This window comes from Phyllostomus discolor, chromosome 7 (genome assembly GCF_004126475.2).
Source record: "Phyllostomus discolor isolate MPI-MPIP mPhyDis1 chromosome 7, mPhyDis1.pri.v3, whole genome shotgun sequence".
NCBI lineage: Eukaryota > Metazoa > Chordata > Mammalia > Chiroptera > Phyllostomidae > Phyllostomus > Phyllostomus discolor.
The window spans coordinates 51,061,514-51,077,548 of NC_040909.2; the positions used below are offsets into that span (position 1 = coordinate 51,061,514).

The following is a 16,035-nucleotide window of genomic DNA, read 5'->3' on the forward strand; positions in this document are numbered from 1 at the left end:
AATCAAGATAGAAGGTCAAATAAGGAGTTTCCCAGACAGAAGTCTAAAAGAATACACCTCCTCTAAACCAGCTCTACAAGAGATGCTAAAGGGACTGCTTTAAGGAAAGGAAGGAAAAGAGAGAGAGAGGAACACAGGTACGAAAATGGCAATGAATAAGTACCTATCAATAATAACCTTAAATGTAAATGGATTAAATGCTCCAATCAAAAGACATAGAATAGCTGAATGGATAAGAAAGCATGACCCACACATATGCTGCCTACAAGAGACCCCCCTCAGGACAAAAGACCTATACAGACTGAAAGCGAAGGACTGGAAACAAATTTTCCAAACAAATGGACAGGAAAAAAAAGCTGGGGTAGCAATACTCATATCAGACAAAATAGACTTCAGAAAAGGGGCCATAAAGAGAGACAAAGAAGGTCACTTCATAATGCTAAAGGAAAGAATCCACCAAGAAGACATAAACATTGTAAATATATATGCACCCAACATAGGAGCACCCAAATACATAAGGAAAATCTTAGAGGTCTTCAAGAAAGATATTGACAGCAACACAATTATAATAGGGGATTTTAACACCTCACTGTCAAAAATGGACAGATCTTCCAAACAAAATATTAACAAAGATAGTGTGGCATTGAAAATGCCCTAGATGAAACTGACTTAACTAATATATATAAAGCCCTTCATCCCGAAGAAGCTAAATACACATTCTTTTCTAATGCACATGGAACATTTTCAAAGACAGACCACATGAGAGGACACAAAACAAGCCTCAGCAAATTCAAGAAAACTGAAATCATATCAAGCATTTTCTCTGACCACAAGGGACTAAAACTAGAAACCAACCCCAAGGGCGGGGGTGGGAACACTCAAAATCATGGAGATTGAATAGCATGCTATTAAACAATGAATGAGTGAAGAATGAAATTAGGGAAGAAATCAAAAAGTCTCTGGAAACAAACAAAAATGAACTCACAACAACCCAAAACTTATGGGAAATAGCAAAGGCAGTCCTGAGAGGGAAGTTCATAGTGATACAGGCCTACCAAAAAAGACAGAAACATTTCAAACAACCTAACCCTTCCCATGCAAGAACTCGAGGAACAACAACAAAGACAGCCCAGAGCAAGTAGAAGGAAGAAAATAACCTAGATCAGAGCAGAATTAAATGACATAGACAATAAAAGCACAATTCTAAGGACTAATGAATCCAGGAGCTGGTTCTCTGAAAAGATAAACAAAATCGACAAGCCTTTAAGCCAGTTGGTTCATCAAGGAAAAAAGAGAGAAGACCCAAACAAACCCAATCAGAAATGAAAGAGAGATTACAACTGATACCACAGAAATACAAAGGATTGTAAGAAATTGCTATGAAGAACTATATGCCAAGAAATTTGAAAACCTAGGTGAAATGGACAAAGTTCTAGAAAAATATAATCTTCCAAAACTGAATGAAGAAGCAGAAAGCCTGAACAGAGCAGTAACAGCTGATAAAATTAAAGCAGTAATGAAGTCCTGGCACACAAAAGTCCTGGACCAGATGGTTTCACAGGAGAATTTTACAAAGCATTTAAGGAAGAGCTAACCCCTATCCTTCACAGACTATTCCAAAAAATCCAAAATGATGGAAGCCTCCCAAACTCTTTTTATGAAGTTAGCATCACCCTAATCCCAAACCAGATAAAGACACAAAAAAGAAAGAAAACTACAGGCCAATATCGCTGATGAACATAGACACCAAAATCCTCAACAAAATATTGGCAAACTGCATCCAAAAATACATTAAAAAGATCACACACCATGTCCAAGTGGGATTCATCCCAGGGATACAAGGATGGTACAATATTCGGAAATCAATTAATGTAATACATCACATAAACAAAAGCAAAGACAAAAACCACGTTATCATATCAATAGATGCAGAAAAAGCATTTGATAAGGTACAACAGCCATTTATGATAAAAACCCTCAGCAAAGTGGGAATAGAGGGAGCATTCCTCAACATAATAAAGCCACATAGGAGAGACCTACAGCCAACATATACTCAATGGGCAAAAACTAAAATCTTTTCCACTAAGATCAGGAACAAGACAACGTTGTGTACTTTCACCACTTCTTTCAACATAGTATTGGAAGTTTTAGCCACAGCAATCAGACAAGAAAAGGAAATAAAAGACATCCATATCTGAAAGGAGGAAACGAAACTGTCATTGTTTGCATATGACATGATAGTGTACATAGAAAATCCTATGGACTGCCAAAAAACTGCTCAAATTCATAATAAGTGAATTTGGCAAAAACAGCAAGATACAAAGTCAATATCCAAAATCAAAGGCATTTTTGTATACCAACAATGAAACAGCAGAAGCAGAAATCAGGAAAAGAAAAACCCATTTGATATAGCAACAAGAAAAATAAAATACCTACAAATAAACCTAATAGCTAAGGAGGTAAAAGACCTGTACTCAGAAAACTACACAACACTGAAGAAAGAAATCAAGGAAGACACAAACAAATGGAAACATATACCATGTTCATGGATCAGAAGAATTAACATCATCAAAATGTCCATACTACCCAAAGCAATTTACACATTCAATGCAATATCTATTAAAGTACCAATGGCATATTTCACAGATATAGAACCAACACTTCTGAAATTTATATGGAACTACAAATGACCCCAAAAAGCTGCTGCAATTTTGAGAAAGAAGAGCAAAGTAGGAGGGATCACAATACCTGATGCCAAACTGTATTACGAGGCCACTGTAATCAAAATAGCCTAGTACTGGCATAAAAACAGGCACATAGACTAATGGAAAAGAACAGACAGCCAAGAAATAAGCCCAAGTCTCTACAGTCAATTAATATTCGACAAAGGGAGCAGCAACATAAAATGGATCAAAAATAGCCTCTTCAACAAATGGTGTTGGGAAAACTGGGCAGCTACGTGCAAAAAAATGAAACTCAAGCACCAACTTACACCATACAGAAAAATAAGTTCAAGGTGGATAAAAGATTTAAATATAAGCCGTGACACCATTAAAGTCCTAGAAGAGAACATAAGCAGGAAAATCTCAGATATTTCACGCAGTAACATTTTCAGATATATCCTTTAGAGCAAGGGACATAAAGGAAAGAATAAACAAATGGGATCTTATCAAAATAAAAAGCTTCTGCAAGGCTAAAGAAAACAGTATTAAAATAAAAAGAGAACCAAGTGTATGGGAAAACATATTTGCCAATGATACCTCAGACAAGGGTTTAATCTCCAAAATATACAAAGAACTCACACAACTCCACTCTGAAAAGACAAGCAACCCCATTAAAAATGGGCAAAGGACTCGAACAGACACTTCTCCAAGGAGGACATACAGAGGATCCAGAGACACATGAAAACATGCTCAGTATGGCTAGCTATCAGAGAGATGCAAATTAAAACCACCATGAGACACCACTTCACACCAGTCAGAATGGCCATCATAAACAAAGCAACAAACAAGTGTTGGTTGTGGAGAAAAGGGAACCCTAGTGCATTGTTGGTGGGATTGCAGACTGGTACAACTACTATGGGAAACAGTATTGAATTTTCTCAGAAAACTAAAAATGGATCTGCCTTTTTACCCAGCAATTCCACTGCTGGGACTATATCCTAAGAACCCTGAAACACCAATCCAAAAGAACCTATGCACCCCAATGTTCATAGCAGCACAATTTACAACAGCCAAGTGTTGGAAGCAACCTAGGTGCCCACCAGTAAATGAATGGATCAAAAAACTATGGTACATTTACACAATGGAATTCTATGCAACAGAAAGAAAGAAGGAGCTCCTACCCTTTGCAACAGCATGGAAGGAAATGGAAAGCATTATGCTAAGCAAAGTACGCCAGGTAGTGAAAGACAAATACCATATGATCTCACCTTTAACAGGAATCTAATCAACAAAACAAACAAACAAGATATAACTGAAGACACTGAAATAGAGAACAGGCCGACAGTGACCAGAGGGGAGGGGAGGGGATTTCAGGGGGAAAAGGGAAGGGTTTGCAGGAACAAGTATAAAGGACACATAGACAAAAACATGGGTGGGGTGGAAACACGAGGGAAGTGGGGAGGCCTGGGTGGGGGAGGGGCTGGAATGGGAGTAAAAAGCAGAAAATTGTACTTGAACAACAATTAATATTTAAAAAAAAGAAAAGTAAAAAAAAAATAACACAAGATATTCAAGTGTTTTAAAATCAAAGGCCTTTAATTCAGTTTTCAGTAATACCATAAATGCCTTCACAAAACCTCTTTTTCACTGAAAAGAGAAGGCACTATGCATTGCATAACACCCTGAAAGCTGTGATTTCTTCTGATGCTGGTGGAGATAAACATTAAATGGCAGGTTTTAGAGCTTAACAATGTCTCCTAAAAAAAGGCGAGCGGGGAGGATGGGAGAGGGGGACAACTCTGAAAATCACCCAAAAATTCAGCGACGAGTCTTTCTCAGGTTCCCAGTGCAATTTTAAATTATTTTACAAGCAATTTGAAATTAACAGATAAACCAGGTTAAGTATGTTAGGGTTTTCAACATTTGTTAGGTTTTAGTTAAATACAGTAAACATAAAGATAATTATGATGTTAACTGGCATCCTTTGATAATCATTAGCTATGCTAAATAAACTTGAAATGATACATCCTGTAGTGGTATAATTTAAAAGATCCTTGATATGACACTAACAGCCTTTTAATTCTAGTCACAAAATGCATATAAATTGTGAGATTATTAAAATATACCTTTTGAAAAATAATAAGATGACCATTTATACCTAAATTCCCAGAAAGATATGAAATGCTTTAGCGATTTAAAAGTAGCTGTCCCTTTTCCACAGGATAACTGTTGTTTCACAAAATAACTCATATGATCTGAGACAAATTATTTCTTTCAAATGCCATATTCTCTCTATGACTTTGAGGTATGCTTCAAGAGACTGTGTCCATGAGAAAAGGGCACATTTGGGTTTAAGACCACAGTTACAAACACAAGGAGTCTTTCTTGAGTCAGGAGTTATAGTAACAGAAAAAGACAGCTCTGACGTCATTTCTTTTACAAACACATACAACTAAATTTGGTTACTTGAAGGATAATTCAAGAAGCAGCTATTTACATATGTGCTAATGTCGTGTGTGCCTATTTTAAATAGTGGCTTCTGCAGGACACTTCTATTCAAACACAAACCAAACACCTTTGGTAAAGTGAACCAAACCACAATCTTCTATTTTTGGCAAGGTAGTGTAAACAAAACAAAACAGAAACAACAAAAAAGTAGCTATAACAGTGATTCAGGCAAAAGTTCCCATGTCAAACAACAGTAGGAAAAGTGTTTTGAGAAATATTAATTTTCGGGGGAAAAACCCTACCAAATAAATAATGCTGAAAATCAACCCTATAATCACTCAAATGACTGTCACATAAAATATTTATGAATGTCTTTAAAATAATAGTTCAGTTTAAAAAGTAGATGATTATGAAGTTTATAATTGTCTTTGAAAAACATCCAAGCTAATTAACTTAAACAGGAACCAATTAATAAAGGGTAGAATGAAATTTACTCTTCTATAATTAATATGAGATGCCTTCTTGCCTTTGGAGAAACTGACTAAGATTAAATTTGAAAATGGTATAAAAAATAATGAGAGGCCCTGGACAGGTAGCTTAGCTGGTTAGGGCATTGTTCTGATATGCCAAGGTTGTCGGTTCAATCCCCAGTCAGGGTACCAATGAATGAGCAACCTATAAGAAGCAACCAATGAATGCATCAATAAGTGGAACAACAAATGGATTTCTTTCTTTCTTTCTCTCATCAATTAAAAAAAAAGAAATGAAACCTACATGACAATTGAAAAAAATACCATTCCACTACTAATAAACATGATGGGAAACAAGAAAATACTGTTTTTAAGCAATTATTATGCAAAAGTATGCCTTACATAATTACATATCATAATCAAATTCAGAAGAAGCTTCAAGACTAGCAGCTAGGTTTCGTGAAACATGTAGGACAACAGAAGGCACTACAAAGCATTAATTACTTCTAACTACAGTCAGACGGTTCAGTCTTTTCCTTCTTCTTAAGAAGATAGCCAGTGTGAACATTATTTTTATATCCCCCTGAGTTTAACACGATTGGGCAAAACAGCACCAATTTAAAAAAATATCTGCAATGCCAGCATTGCAGTTTGGAATCACTTATACTGATGGCCCCACAGGTCTCTCATAAGAGCACTTTAGAACATGATTAAAAATATAGAAATGCCTTCGGATATCCATTTTTTAAATAATGCACTAAAAAAGTCAGTATAGCCTTTCCACCCTGCTGCTAGCTAGCATTTACGGCTATTTTCCACTCCAGGAGATCTCCTTTGTGAGTCCAATAGAAATGTCAGTATGCTTCATGATGCACACACAGTCCTTTTGGCTGGAAAATCCTGGCAGTTATCATGTCATGCCTGTTTTGAGTAGTATGCCTTGTAGGTCCTCTGGCAATGCTAAGATAATTCTGTCTATGTGTGTCCGTAACTTTTCCACAGTTTCAGGTTTCACAGGTAAATGCTCTCGATCAGCCTGCAACTACACAAGGAACATTTGAACGCATTTAAATTATCCTCTGAGTCTGTATTAATACATTGTGTTTTCTAAATAAACATTTTTAATGGTCTAATATTTGGAAACTTCAAACTTCAACCAGAATTTACAGAAACTAAAAAAGGAAAGAATATGCCATTTAAACAATATATTGCTTGAGCTCAATAAAAGACTTCTATGTAAACTGATAATACTTAATACATACCATGTGGTATTAAATATAAGTGACAAAGATGTTGTAGAGCTCATTAGACCCCATGCAAATACCTTTAAAATAACATGGCATCATTATGATCTGCTTGCGTGACCAAGTATTTTCAGTCAGATCTACCATCAATCGACCGATCTCAAGTCCTCTCATTTAAAAAGGTTACGTCTGATATATCATGGACTGTCACCTGAAAAGTGAAGAAAATATCCACACAGATCTTTGGCTGTTTTGGCTACATACCAGCTTACTTTTCAGCTTCAATACAAGGTCTACTGTTTCTACTTCTGTGTGTTTCTGGGTCCAGAGAAGTAAGTCCTAGAAGAATAGACAAATCAGTTAAGTATCAAAATCATTTTCAAATTGTTCTATTTCAATAGATAAAACTAATAAGAAGGACAAGAAGGAAAAAGAGAACAGACTATTTAACCAGATATAGCATGACAGTACAAAACTAATTCTATATGTAATAGTCTAATGACATCAATTAGAGAATTTTCAACATTAGCCAGGACACTGTCGAATATTTGGCAGTAAAATTAAAATAAAATGTAACAACTCCTTTTTTGAGGTAGCCCTTTTAGATCCATCATGAAAAACAATACTGCAACTTAAAATACAACACTCACCCCTACCCCACTAAGTAGTAAATACTCAAATTTATAAGAACATTGGCTAACAAACGAAGATAACTGTAGACATAAACATAACACTGAATATAAACTTTGCATCTTCACATAAGCTCTTCCTGGACTTATCTGTGATTGTCTTCATCATATTCCTTCTCTTAAAACCACAATCACCATGAGTTTGTGATAGAAAATAAACACTGAGGCTAGCCCATCTCAAGCTAAATACAAATGAAAATGAGAATGTCCTTTATATATTCACTTAAATTAAACAGTCTGGTAACATGTTATAGAATATAAAAAATCAGTCCAAACACAGGAAAACAACTGTTAGTAGCAACTGGAAGAGGTTAATAAGGCATCCTGGAAAAAATCTCGAGTTATACTGCTTGAATTTGAATCCTGACTCTACCCACTGGTATGCTGGAAAATAATTAACCACCAGAAAAGTTCCTGGTTTGTACCATTTGCCAATTTCTGTGGTGTGATACTCCCACTGTAACCAATTTCAAACTACTAACCTGAGATCACTGAATGCAGAGTGGGGAAGAGATGTATAGTCAGCCCTTATGAGCCATGTGAAGTGGGCTCTAGCTCACTGCCAGCTGCCTTACTTAGCAGTGATGTAATCTGAAACAAGTAACTTAATTTATAATCCTCAGATGTCCCATAATGCAGATCATAACACACCTACTTCAATGAAATGTGAAAATTAAAAGACATTATCTGCATAGAGCACCTACACAGTCCTTGGCATATAGCACATGATCTAGAAAAGTTAGCAATTACTATTTATCAAGTAGCAGCTATGGATAGCCTCCCAGCCTCTAAGGATAACTATCTTTTCTTTTTATAGTTGTTAATATCACACAAATATGCTGTGCTCTAACCTCTTCACAAAGAGCTTCTAGATGGAGCGCCTCCAATTTCTGGGTCATTTCCTTCCGCCGGGTCTTGAACCAACCATCAAAATTTGGGGATTTTAGAAAATGCCTATAAAAATAATTTTTAAAATAGCAGTTTGATTATTATTTACTTCCTCTCCTTAATATCTTTCCTAATACTGAAGAACCATGTGAAACAATGGAATTTTGAATAAAAGAATATAAGTTTAAGTCCAGTTGTTTTTTTTTAAATAAAGCTCTACAGATGGGTAAAAAAGACTATAAATAAGACTAACCTGTAAAGTCCAATCCAATCGCCTTTTATTCTAGAGGTCAACTGAGGTCCTGTTTTTTCAAGCGTTTTCATAAATTCTTCTGGAAAGAATGGTCTTAATTGGGGTGGACTCTAGAAAAAAAGAATATACTATATTTAAAATTAGAAATGGGTATGTTCACAAATTACTACAGTTAGAGGACTCAAACAGGAATTTAATTGAATATATTTATACCTTCCATGGAGAAATACATTTCTGCAAAGGCATCAAGCTTGCCACATATCTTTCCTAAAACCAAGAAAATAAAGTGAATTAAGTTAGGTGTTCTTACTCAGAGTCTTCCAAACACTAAAATAGACCTACTTAAAGGCAATGGTTTTCCAAGGTTTTCATCATATGGTCTTTCAATGGACATCAACAACACTATCACTCTTCACAATGATAAAGCTAAATTCAGACTGAATTAAGAAGTCAGACTTTCAATAAAAATGTAGCTAAATCTTGGCTAACCCAAATCACTATACATTCTTAAAGATAATACTTAACTATACTGAATAACTATGTTCCAGAAAATACACTCAATATTTAAAATGTATAACCTCTTTTAATCCTTGCAACCATCCTATATGGCAGGTATTATTGGGAACCTAAGGATTCAAAAGGCTAAGTACCCTGACCAAGGTCACACAATTTAAACTTGAATTCAGGTCTACCTAGCCCATGCACTTAAGTGCTACAGAAAAGTTCATTTATGTAAACAAATTTCAATGGAATAAAACAAACTGACATCCACAGACCAAGAAAGAGTGTTTCTTCCAAAAATATAATAGCAAAGATCTCCAGTTTAGCCCCATATAGTATTCACAGATAGGTTACTTTACATTAATAACTACATGGAATCTCTCTCTCATCCAGTCTGCACACTAGGACATCATGGTACTGCCTGGTTCTGTGAGGCTTTACTTAGTATTTTTAATGATTTCCAAAGAATTTCATGAAATAATCACATCATTCAATTATTTATTCCATAAATACTTACTGAGTGCTACCATATACCAAACTGAGAAAAAGATAATAAACAGACAGATAAGACCCCTGTCATCATGGAGCTATAGTTATGATATCAAACTGTGCTCAAGAAAATAAAATCAGAGAAAGAAGCTACAGGATAACATATTAAGGTGCAAAATGCAACAAATACATAATATTTTACTGCAATTATTTCATTTAAGGTATTCACAACAACCTGAAAGGTATTTAGGAAAAAGTGTAATTAGCTACATTTTACAGATAAAGAAATTGAGGGTGACAGAAAGTGACTCCCCAAAGTTACACAGTTAATACAAGAACAGAGCCCAGGTCTTTTGCAAAGGACTCTATTTTTTTTTTAATCACCAAGCACATGAGCAGACAAAACACACACATTAAGATAAAGTTTTGGTGGATGGGAAAAAACACTCATATACCCCTCAACAAATCACTAACTTAAGTAAATGTATGTTAACTTACTAATGGTATGATGAAGCTTTGTGTCAGTTCCAAGAAATAGCGTCGCAGAATAACACTCTGAGCCTCAGAAGGACGTTTCTGTTGTACACCCTTAAAAGAAGAAACAGTAAGAACCTATATTTTAGTGTTGGGGAATATAAAACAATGGATACTTGTAAAAGTTCAACTGATATAATAATTGTATATATATACATACATATATATATTACTTCATATAAAACAAACCCTAGAACTTCATCTTAAAGTAATTTAATCTGAAATTCATTATGTAATATACTATGGAAAAAATTCTTAAAGAAAAACATAAAACATTCATCCCATATTTAAAAATATCAGTTCACAATAAAGACTGTCTTTATTTCATACTCACTATATTAATACTTTTACATTTTCCAAAAAATGCTACCTAGCTATCCCCTACTGTTACATGCTAAGTGACTTTGTGCAAAAGTCCACTTTTTCACTATAACTTCCAAGTACCTAGGAAGATTGGCACTAGTTTGCAGCTGCAGTTCCCAACTTTAAGCCCTTAATTGCTGCTACTGTAGTCTCCTGATTTTTATGAAGCTTTGGTTCAAAACAGAGACCTCATTTCATATCATTATAAATAAAGCACACATTGCCTAATTGGATATGGCATACTTATATAAGAAAATTTAAATTAGTAATATGAGCAAATAATTACCTTCTGTAATTGTTTTATGATCTCTTCATCTCTACTTAGATATGGCTTATAAGAAGTATAAACTCCTAAGAAGTAAAGAAAACAAGGTAAAAAGTTTCTGTTTTTTACCAAGCACCCATATATGTATAGTTTTTAAATTAATAAAAGTCAATACCAGGTTTAGAATCCAGAGTCTTTAGGTTCTTCAATTTTTTCACTTTAACCTGCTTAGGAATTTCTCCTGAAGGAAACATCAAAAAGATTCTTAGAATTATTCAAATTTCACATCATAGAACTAGAATTTTATAAGATTAGTAATCCACTGACTATTTACTACTTAGTCAAGAATATTGTAGCTAATGTATCCTTCCTAACATCAATTAATGTTTAAGAACTTATTACTGGTACTTTAAAACAAGATAAAGGGAATACTGGAATATTACAGTATTACAGAAGCAATCTGTGTAAATTATATAAAATGGGCACTTGATCTTTCATTAATATCTATCATTACTTAAAATTTTCCTTTGTTAGTCAACTTGTAATTTAAGATATTTGTGCCAAAATCATAATAATGCAAATATATGTACCAATGTAAATAAAATACTCTCTAAGAGTAGATGGAATTAAAAGTAACTTCTAATTAGAATGCAGATATAGTATTCAAAAAGTTTTCTCTGATACCTCCCAAAATTCTGCTTTTGCATATAGAAACTTACACTGCTATCAGGTGGTGAGAGTGTATGCCACAACCACAGGTCTGATTCACAGATGGACAGGACTCTAGAGCAGGGCTGCTATGAACAACTCCTGTACAATATGTAGTGCTTCTAGTCTTAAGGTATGAAGAAGCTACAATCAAAACCACCCTAACTAGCAAAAAATACCTCAAGTTAAACACTTAAAGTGTCATACATACACAAAATATAACAGGCCGTCTTTCTCTTTTCCTTTCCCTTTCCCTTCCCCTCCCTTGGTCTTAGGTCTTTTAAGTGGTAACTCAACCTGCCTGAAGAGATTTCTCAGAGCAGTATTAGCTGACAAATATCACAAGAAAAAAACCTGTATATGGACATCCCTCATGGATACAGAGGAGAAAATCCTCAACAAGAATATTAGCAAATCAAATCCCGAAACATAAAAAAGAACCATACCCCATGACCAAACAGGATTAACTAAGTAATGTTGGTTTAATGTTTAACATCCAAAATCAACTAATACAATATAACATGTTAACAAGACAAACCCACATAATGATTTCCATAGATATAAAAAATGTTAACAAAATTCAGCACTAATTCATGATAATTACTCTCAACAAACTAGTAACAGAAAGGTACTTCCTGAACCTGATTAAAGGATATTTATGACAAACCCACATCTAACATCATGATTAGACTTGCATATTGAAAACTGTAAAATACTGCTGAGAAAAATTAAAGATCATCTTAAAAATGAATAAACATTCCAACTTCCCAGATTGGAAGAATCAGTAGTTTTCAGATGGAAATTCTCACCCAAATTGATTAAATATCCAACACAATCCCTATCAACATCCAAGCTGCCTTTTTTGCATAATGACAAAGTGATCTTAGAATGTATATGGAATGCAAAATACCAAGAGTGGCCAAAACAATTTTGGAAAAAAAAAAGGGTAATAAGTATTATACTTCCAGATTTCCGGTCAGAATAGCAGCATAGGGAGACATGCCTCTTTGTACAACCACATCAAAACTACAACTAAAATATAGAACCACCATCACTCAGACCATCAGAAATCAAGTTGAATGGAAGTCTGGCAAATATGGAATTAAAGAAACCACATCCATCCAGACTGGTTGGGAGGGGTGCAGATATGGAACAGACTGGTCCCTCACCCACGTGTAATAGATAAAAATTGGGGAGGGATATCTTGGGAGCAAGGAGTCTCAGCTCCACACAGACCCCAGGCCCACGGTTCCAGTGCCAGGAAGACAAGTCCCCACAACTTCTGGCTGTGAAAACCAGTGGGGATTGAGTTGGTGGAAGAAACTTCTGGAGGCCCCAAGCAGTTCCTCTTAAAGAACCCACACACGGACTCACCTACTCAGACTCACTCTCTCTGAGCTCTAGCACCAGAGTAGCATCTTGAAAGGTATTAGGGGTACACAGGGAGAAACTGAAGTATCTGGCACCAAGGGATGCAGAGGCCCTTGTCCCATTTCTAAATCCTCCCTCCACAGAGCTGGCAAGCAGGTGCCATATCTGAGAATCCATCAACCTGGCTGTTTGACCAGCCTTGGAGATCTCCAGGGACTCCATCCCACCCCACCCAAGCTGCTTTTCCATATGAATAGCTGGTCTCAGATCAAGCTTCACAACTTCCTAAATCCTATCAAACAAGCAACAGGTGGCCTCAGTGAGCCCCAGACAGTGTACTAGCAGCAGCCAGCCTAGATTAACAGCTTGGCTTCGCCTGGGAATCTCCAAGCCCAGCACAGGTAGCAGCCTCACCTTAGACCGCTTTAAAGCTCAGGTAAGGTGGCCCTGGGCAAAACACAGTGAGGGCTGAACTTTGCCTTCATCACCTGGGAACCCCAGGGCCAGCATACCCTGTGGACAACTACAGACTACATCAGAGCATCACCATCCTGCCCCTGGACGCCTGATCCTCCACGGAGGGTGGAGGTTGGTGGTAAGTGGTCACAGCCAGTCCTTGCAGCTGACTGGCCTGGGTAAATCCCTCCCATTGACCTGCCAACAGCAACCAAGGCTCAGCTACAAGAGGAGGGTGTACTCAGCACCTCGAATACCCAGCTTGAGTGATAGGGGAGGTGGTGCTACTGGACTGTACAGGATACCTACTATATTAGGCCACACTATCCAGACAGGGAGTCAAAGCAACTCTATCTAATACATAGAAACAAACATGGGGGGGAGGGGGCCTGCCAAAACAAGGAGCTAAAAGAAACATGGCCCAAATGAAAGAAGAGATCAAAACTCCAGAGAAAGAGCTAAATGAAATGGAGATAAGCAATCTATCAGATGCAGAGTTCCAAACACTGGTTATAAGGATGCTCAAGGACTTAGTGAGGACCTTAACAGCATAAAAAAGATCCAATCAGAAATGGAGGATATACTAATTGGAATAAAACACAACAGTAGAGTGGATGAAGCCGAGATTCAAATCAATAATATGGAACCTAAGGAAGCAAAAAACAACCAATCAGAACAAGAAGAAGAAAAAAGAATCCAAAAAAATTAGATAGTATAGAAGATACTATCTAATTAGAAGTATCTTCTAATACTATCTTCTATACTATACTATCTTCTATTAGAAGATAGTATAAGCAGCCTTGGGATAACTTCAAGAGATCCAACATTCACATCATAGAGGTGGCCAGAAAGAGAAGAGAAGGAGCAAGAAATTGGAAATCTATTTGAAAAAACAATAAAAGAAAACTTCCCTAATTTGGTGAAGGAATAGATGTGCAAGTCCAGGAAGTACAGAGAGTCCCAAACAAGATGGATACAAACAAGTCCAAACCAAGACATATCATAATTAAAATGTCAAAAGTTAAAGATAGAATATTAAGAGCAGCAAGAGCAAAGAAGTTAGTTACCTACAGGGGAGTTTCCCTAAGACTGTCAGTTGATTTCTCAAAAGAAACTTTGCAGGCTAGAAGGGACTGGCAAAAAAATATTCAAAGTTCATGAAAAGGAGGGCCCTACAGCTAAGGCTGCTCTGCCCAGCAAAGCTATCATTTAGAATGAAAGAGCTTCCCCCACACAAGAAAATACTGAAGGAGTTCATTATCACCAAACCATTAGTACATGAAATGTTAAAGGGACTTATTTAAGAAAAAGAAGAAAATCAAAACTATGAACAATAAAATGACAAAAAATAAAAATCAATCAACAATTGAATCTAAAAAAACAAACTAACCAAACAAGAAGAACACAGACAGAATCATGAATACAAAGAACATTTTATTGGTTGCCAGATGGGAGGGGATGTGGGGGAATGGGGTGAAGAGGTGAGGGGGATTAAGAAGTACAACTAGGTATTACAGAATAGTCCTCGTGATGTAAAGTATAGTACAGGAAATGGAGTATCCAAAGACCTTATACGGATGACCCATGGATATAACCAATGGTGGAAGGATGGCCTGAGGAAGTAGGGACTGCTGGGTGGAAAGTAGGCAAAGGGGGTAAAAATGAGGACAACTGTATAGCATAATGAATAAAATATAATTTAAAAATTGTTTTAAAATTATATCATTCCAGATTTTTAAAACTTACTATAAAACTACAGTAATCAAGCCATTGTATTGCTGTAAAGATAAGACATATAGGTCAATGCAACAGGACAAGAGTTCAGAAATAAATCCTATATTTATGGCCAATTGATTTTTCCACAAGGTACCAATGTTAGGTCAATGGAAAAAAAGGGATAGTCTTTTCAAAAAATGGTGCTAGGATCATGCAAAACAATGAGTTTTAGACATTTAACCCGCATCATAACAAAAAATAACTCAGTGATTCACAGACCTAAATATAAGTGCTAACATAATAAAACTTTTAGAAGAACAGGAGAAAATCTTGGTGACATTGGGTAGGCAATGAATTCTTAGACAACAAGATCAAAAGGCTTCTCCACAAAAGAAAAATATTGATCAGCTAGACTTATCAAATATTAAACACATTTTGTGGTTACGAGAGGAAGAGATAAGGGTTGGGGAAATTGGACAAAGGTGGTCAAAAGGTACAAATTTTTTTGTTATTGTTTTTATTATTTTTTTACTTTTTGGAGACGGGAAGGGAGGGAGAAGAGAGAGAGAGAAACATCAATGTGGGGTTGCCTCTCATGTGGCCCCCAGTGGGGACCTGGCCCACAACCCAGGCATGTGCCCTGACTGGGAATTGAACCTACGATGCTTTGGTTCACAGCCCGAGCTCAATCCACTGAGCTACACCAGCCAGGGCTAAAAGGTACAAACTTTCAGTTATAAGATAAATAATTACTGGGGATGTCATATACAACATGAGGACTAAAGTTAACACTGCTGTATGGCATATTTAAAAGCTCTTAAGAGTATAACTCCTAAGAGTTCTCATCACGAGGAAAAAAACGTTTTTTTTCTTTCCTTTAACATCCATATGAGATGACAGATGTTAACTAAACTAGTGGTAATCCTTTTACCATACAGGTTAAGTCAGGTCATTGTGCTGTATACCTTAAACTCATA

General features: G+C 36.1%; 1 protein-coding gene and 1 long non-coding RNA gene across 2 annotated transcripts in view; one reads left to right on the forward strand and one right to left on the reverse strand.

The window, feature by feature from the left end:
• Positions 1-4,235: 4,235 nt before the first annotated feature.
• The window catches only part of DENND6A (DENN domain containing 6A), a 54,443-nt gene continuing 42,643 nt past the window's right edge, over positions 4,236-16,035 (reverse strand). The window contains 8 exon segments of the mRNA XM_028518058.2: positions 4,236-6,623; positions 7,090-7,164; positions 8,366-8,468; positions 8,656-8,765; positions 8,869-8,922; positions 10,144-10,233; positions 10,829-10,893; positions 10,983-11,048. Coding sequence (XP_028373859.1) covers positions 6,492-6,623; positions 7,090-7,164; positions 8,366-8,468; positions 8,656-8,765; positions 8,869-8,922; positions 10,144-10,233; positions 10,829-10,893; positions 10,983-11,048 — 695 coding nt within the window. The 3' untranslated portion in view covers positions 4,236-6,491.
• Positions 15,424-15,907, forward strand: LOC118501645. The gene is made up of 2 exons (XR_004904279.1): positions 15,424-15,551; positions 15,779-15,907. It is a non-coding gene; the product is annotated as an uncharacterized LOC118501645 (long non-coding RNA).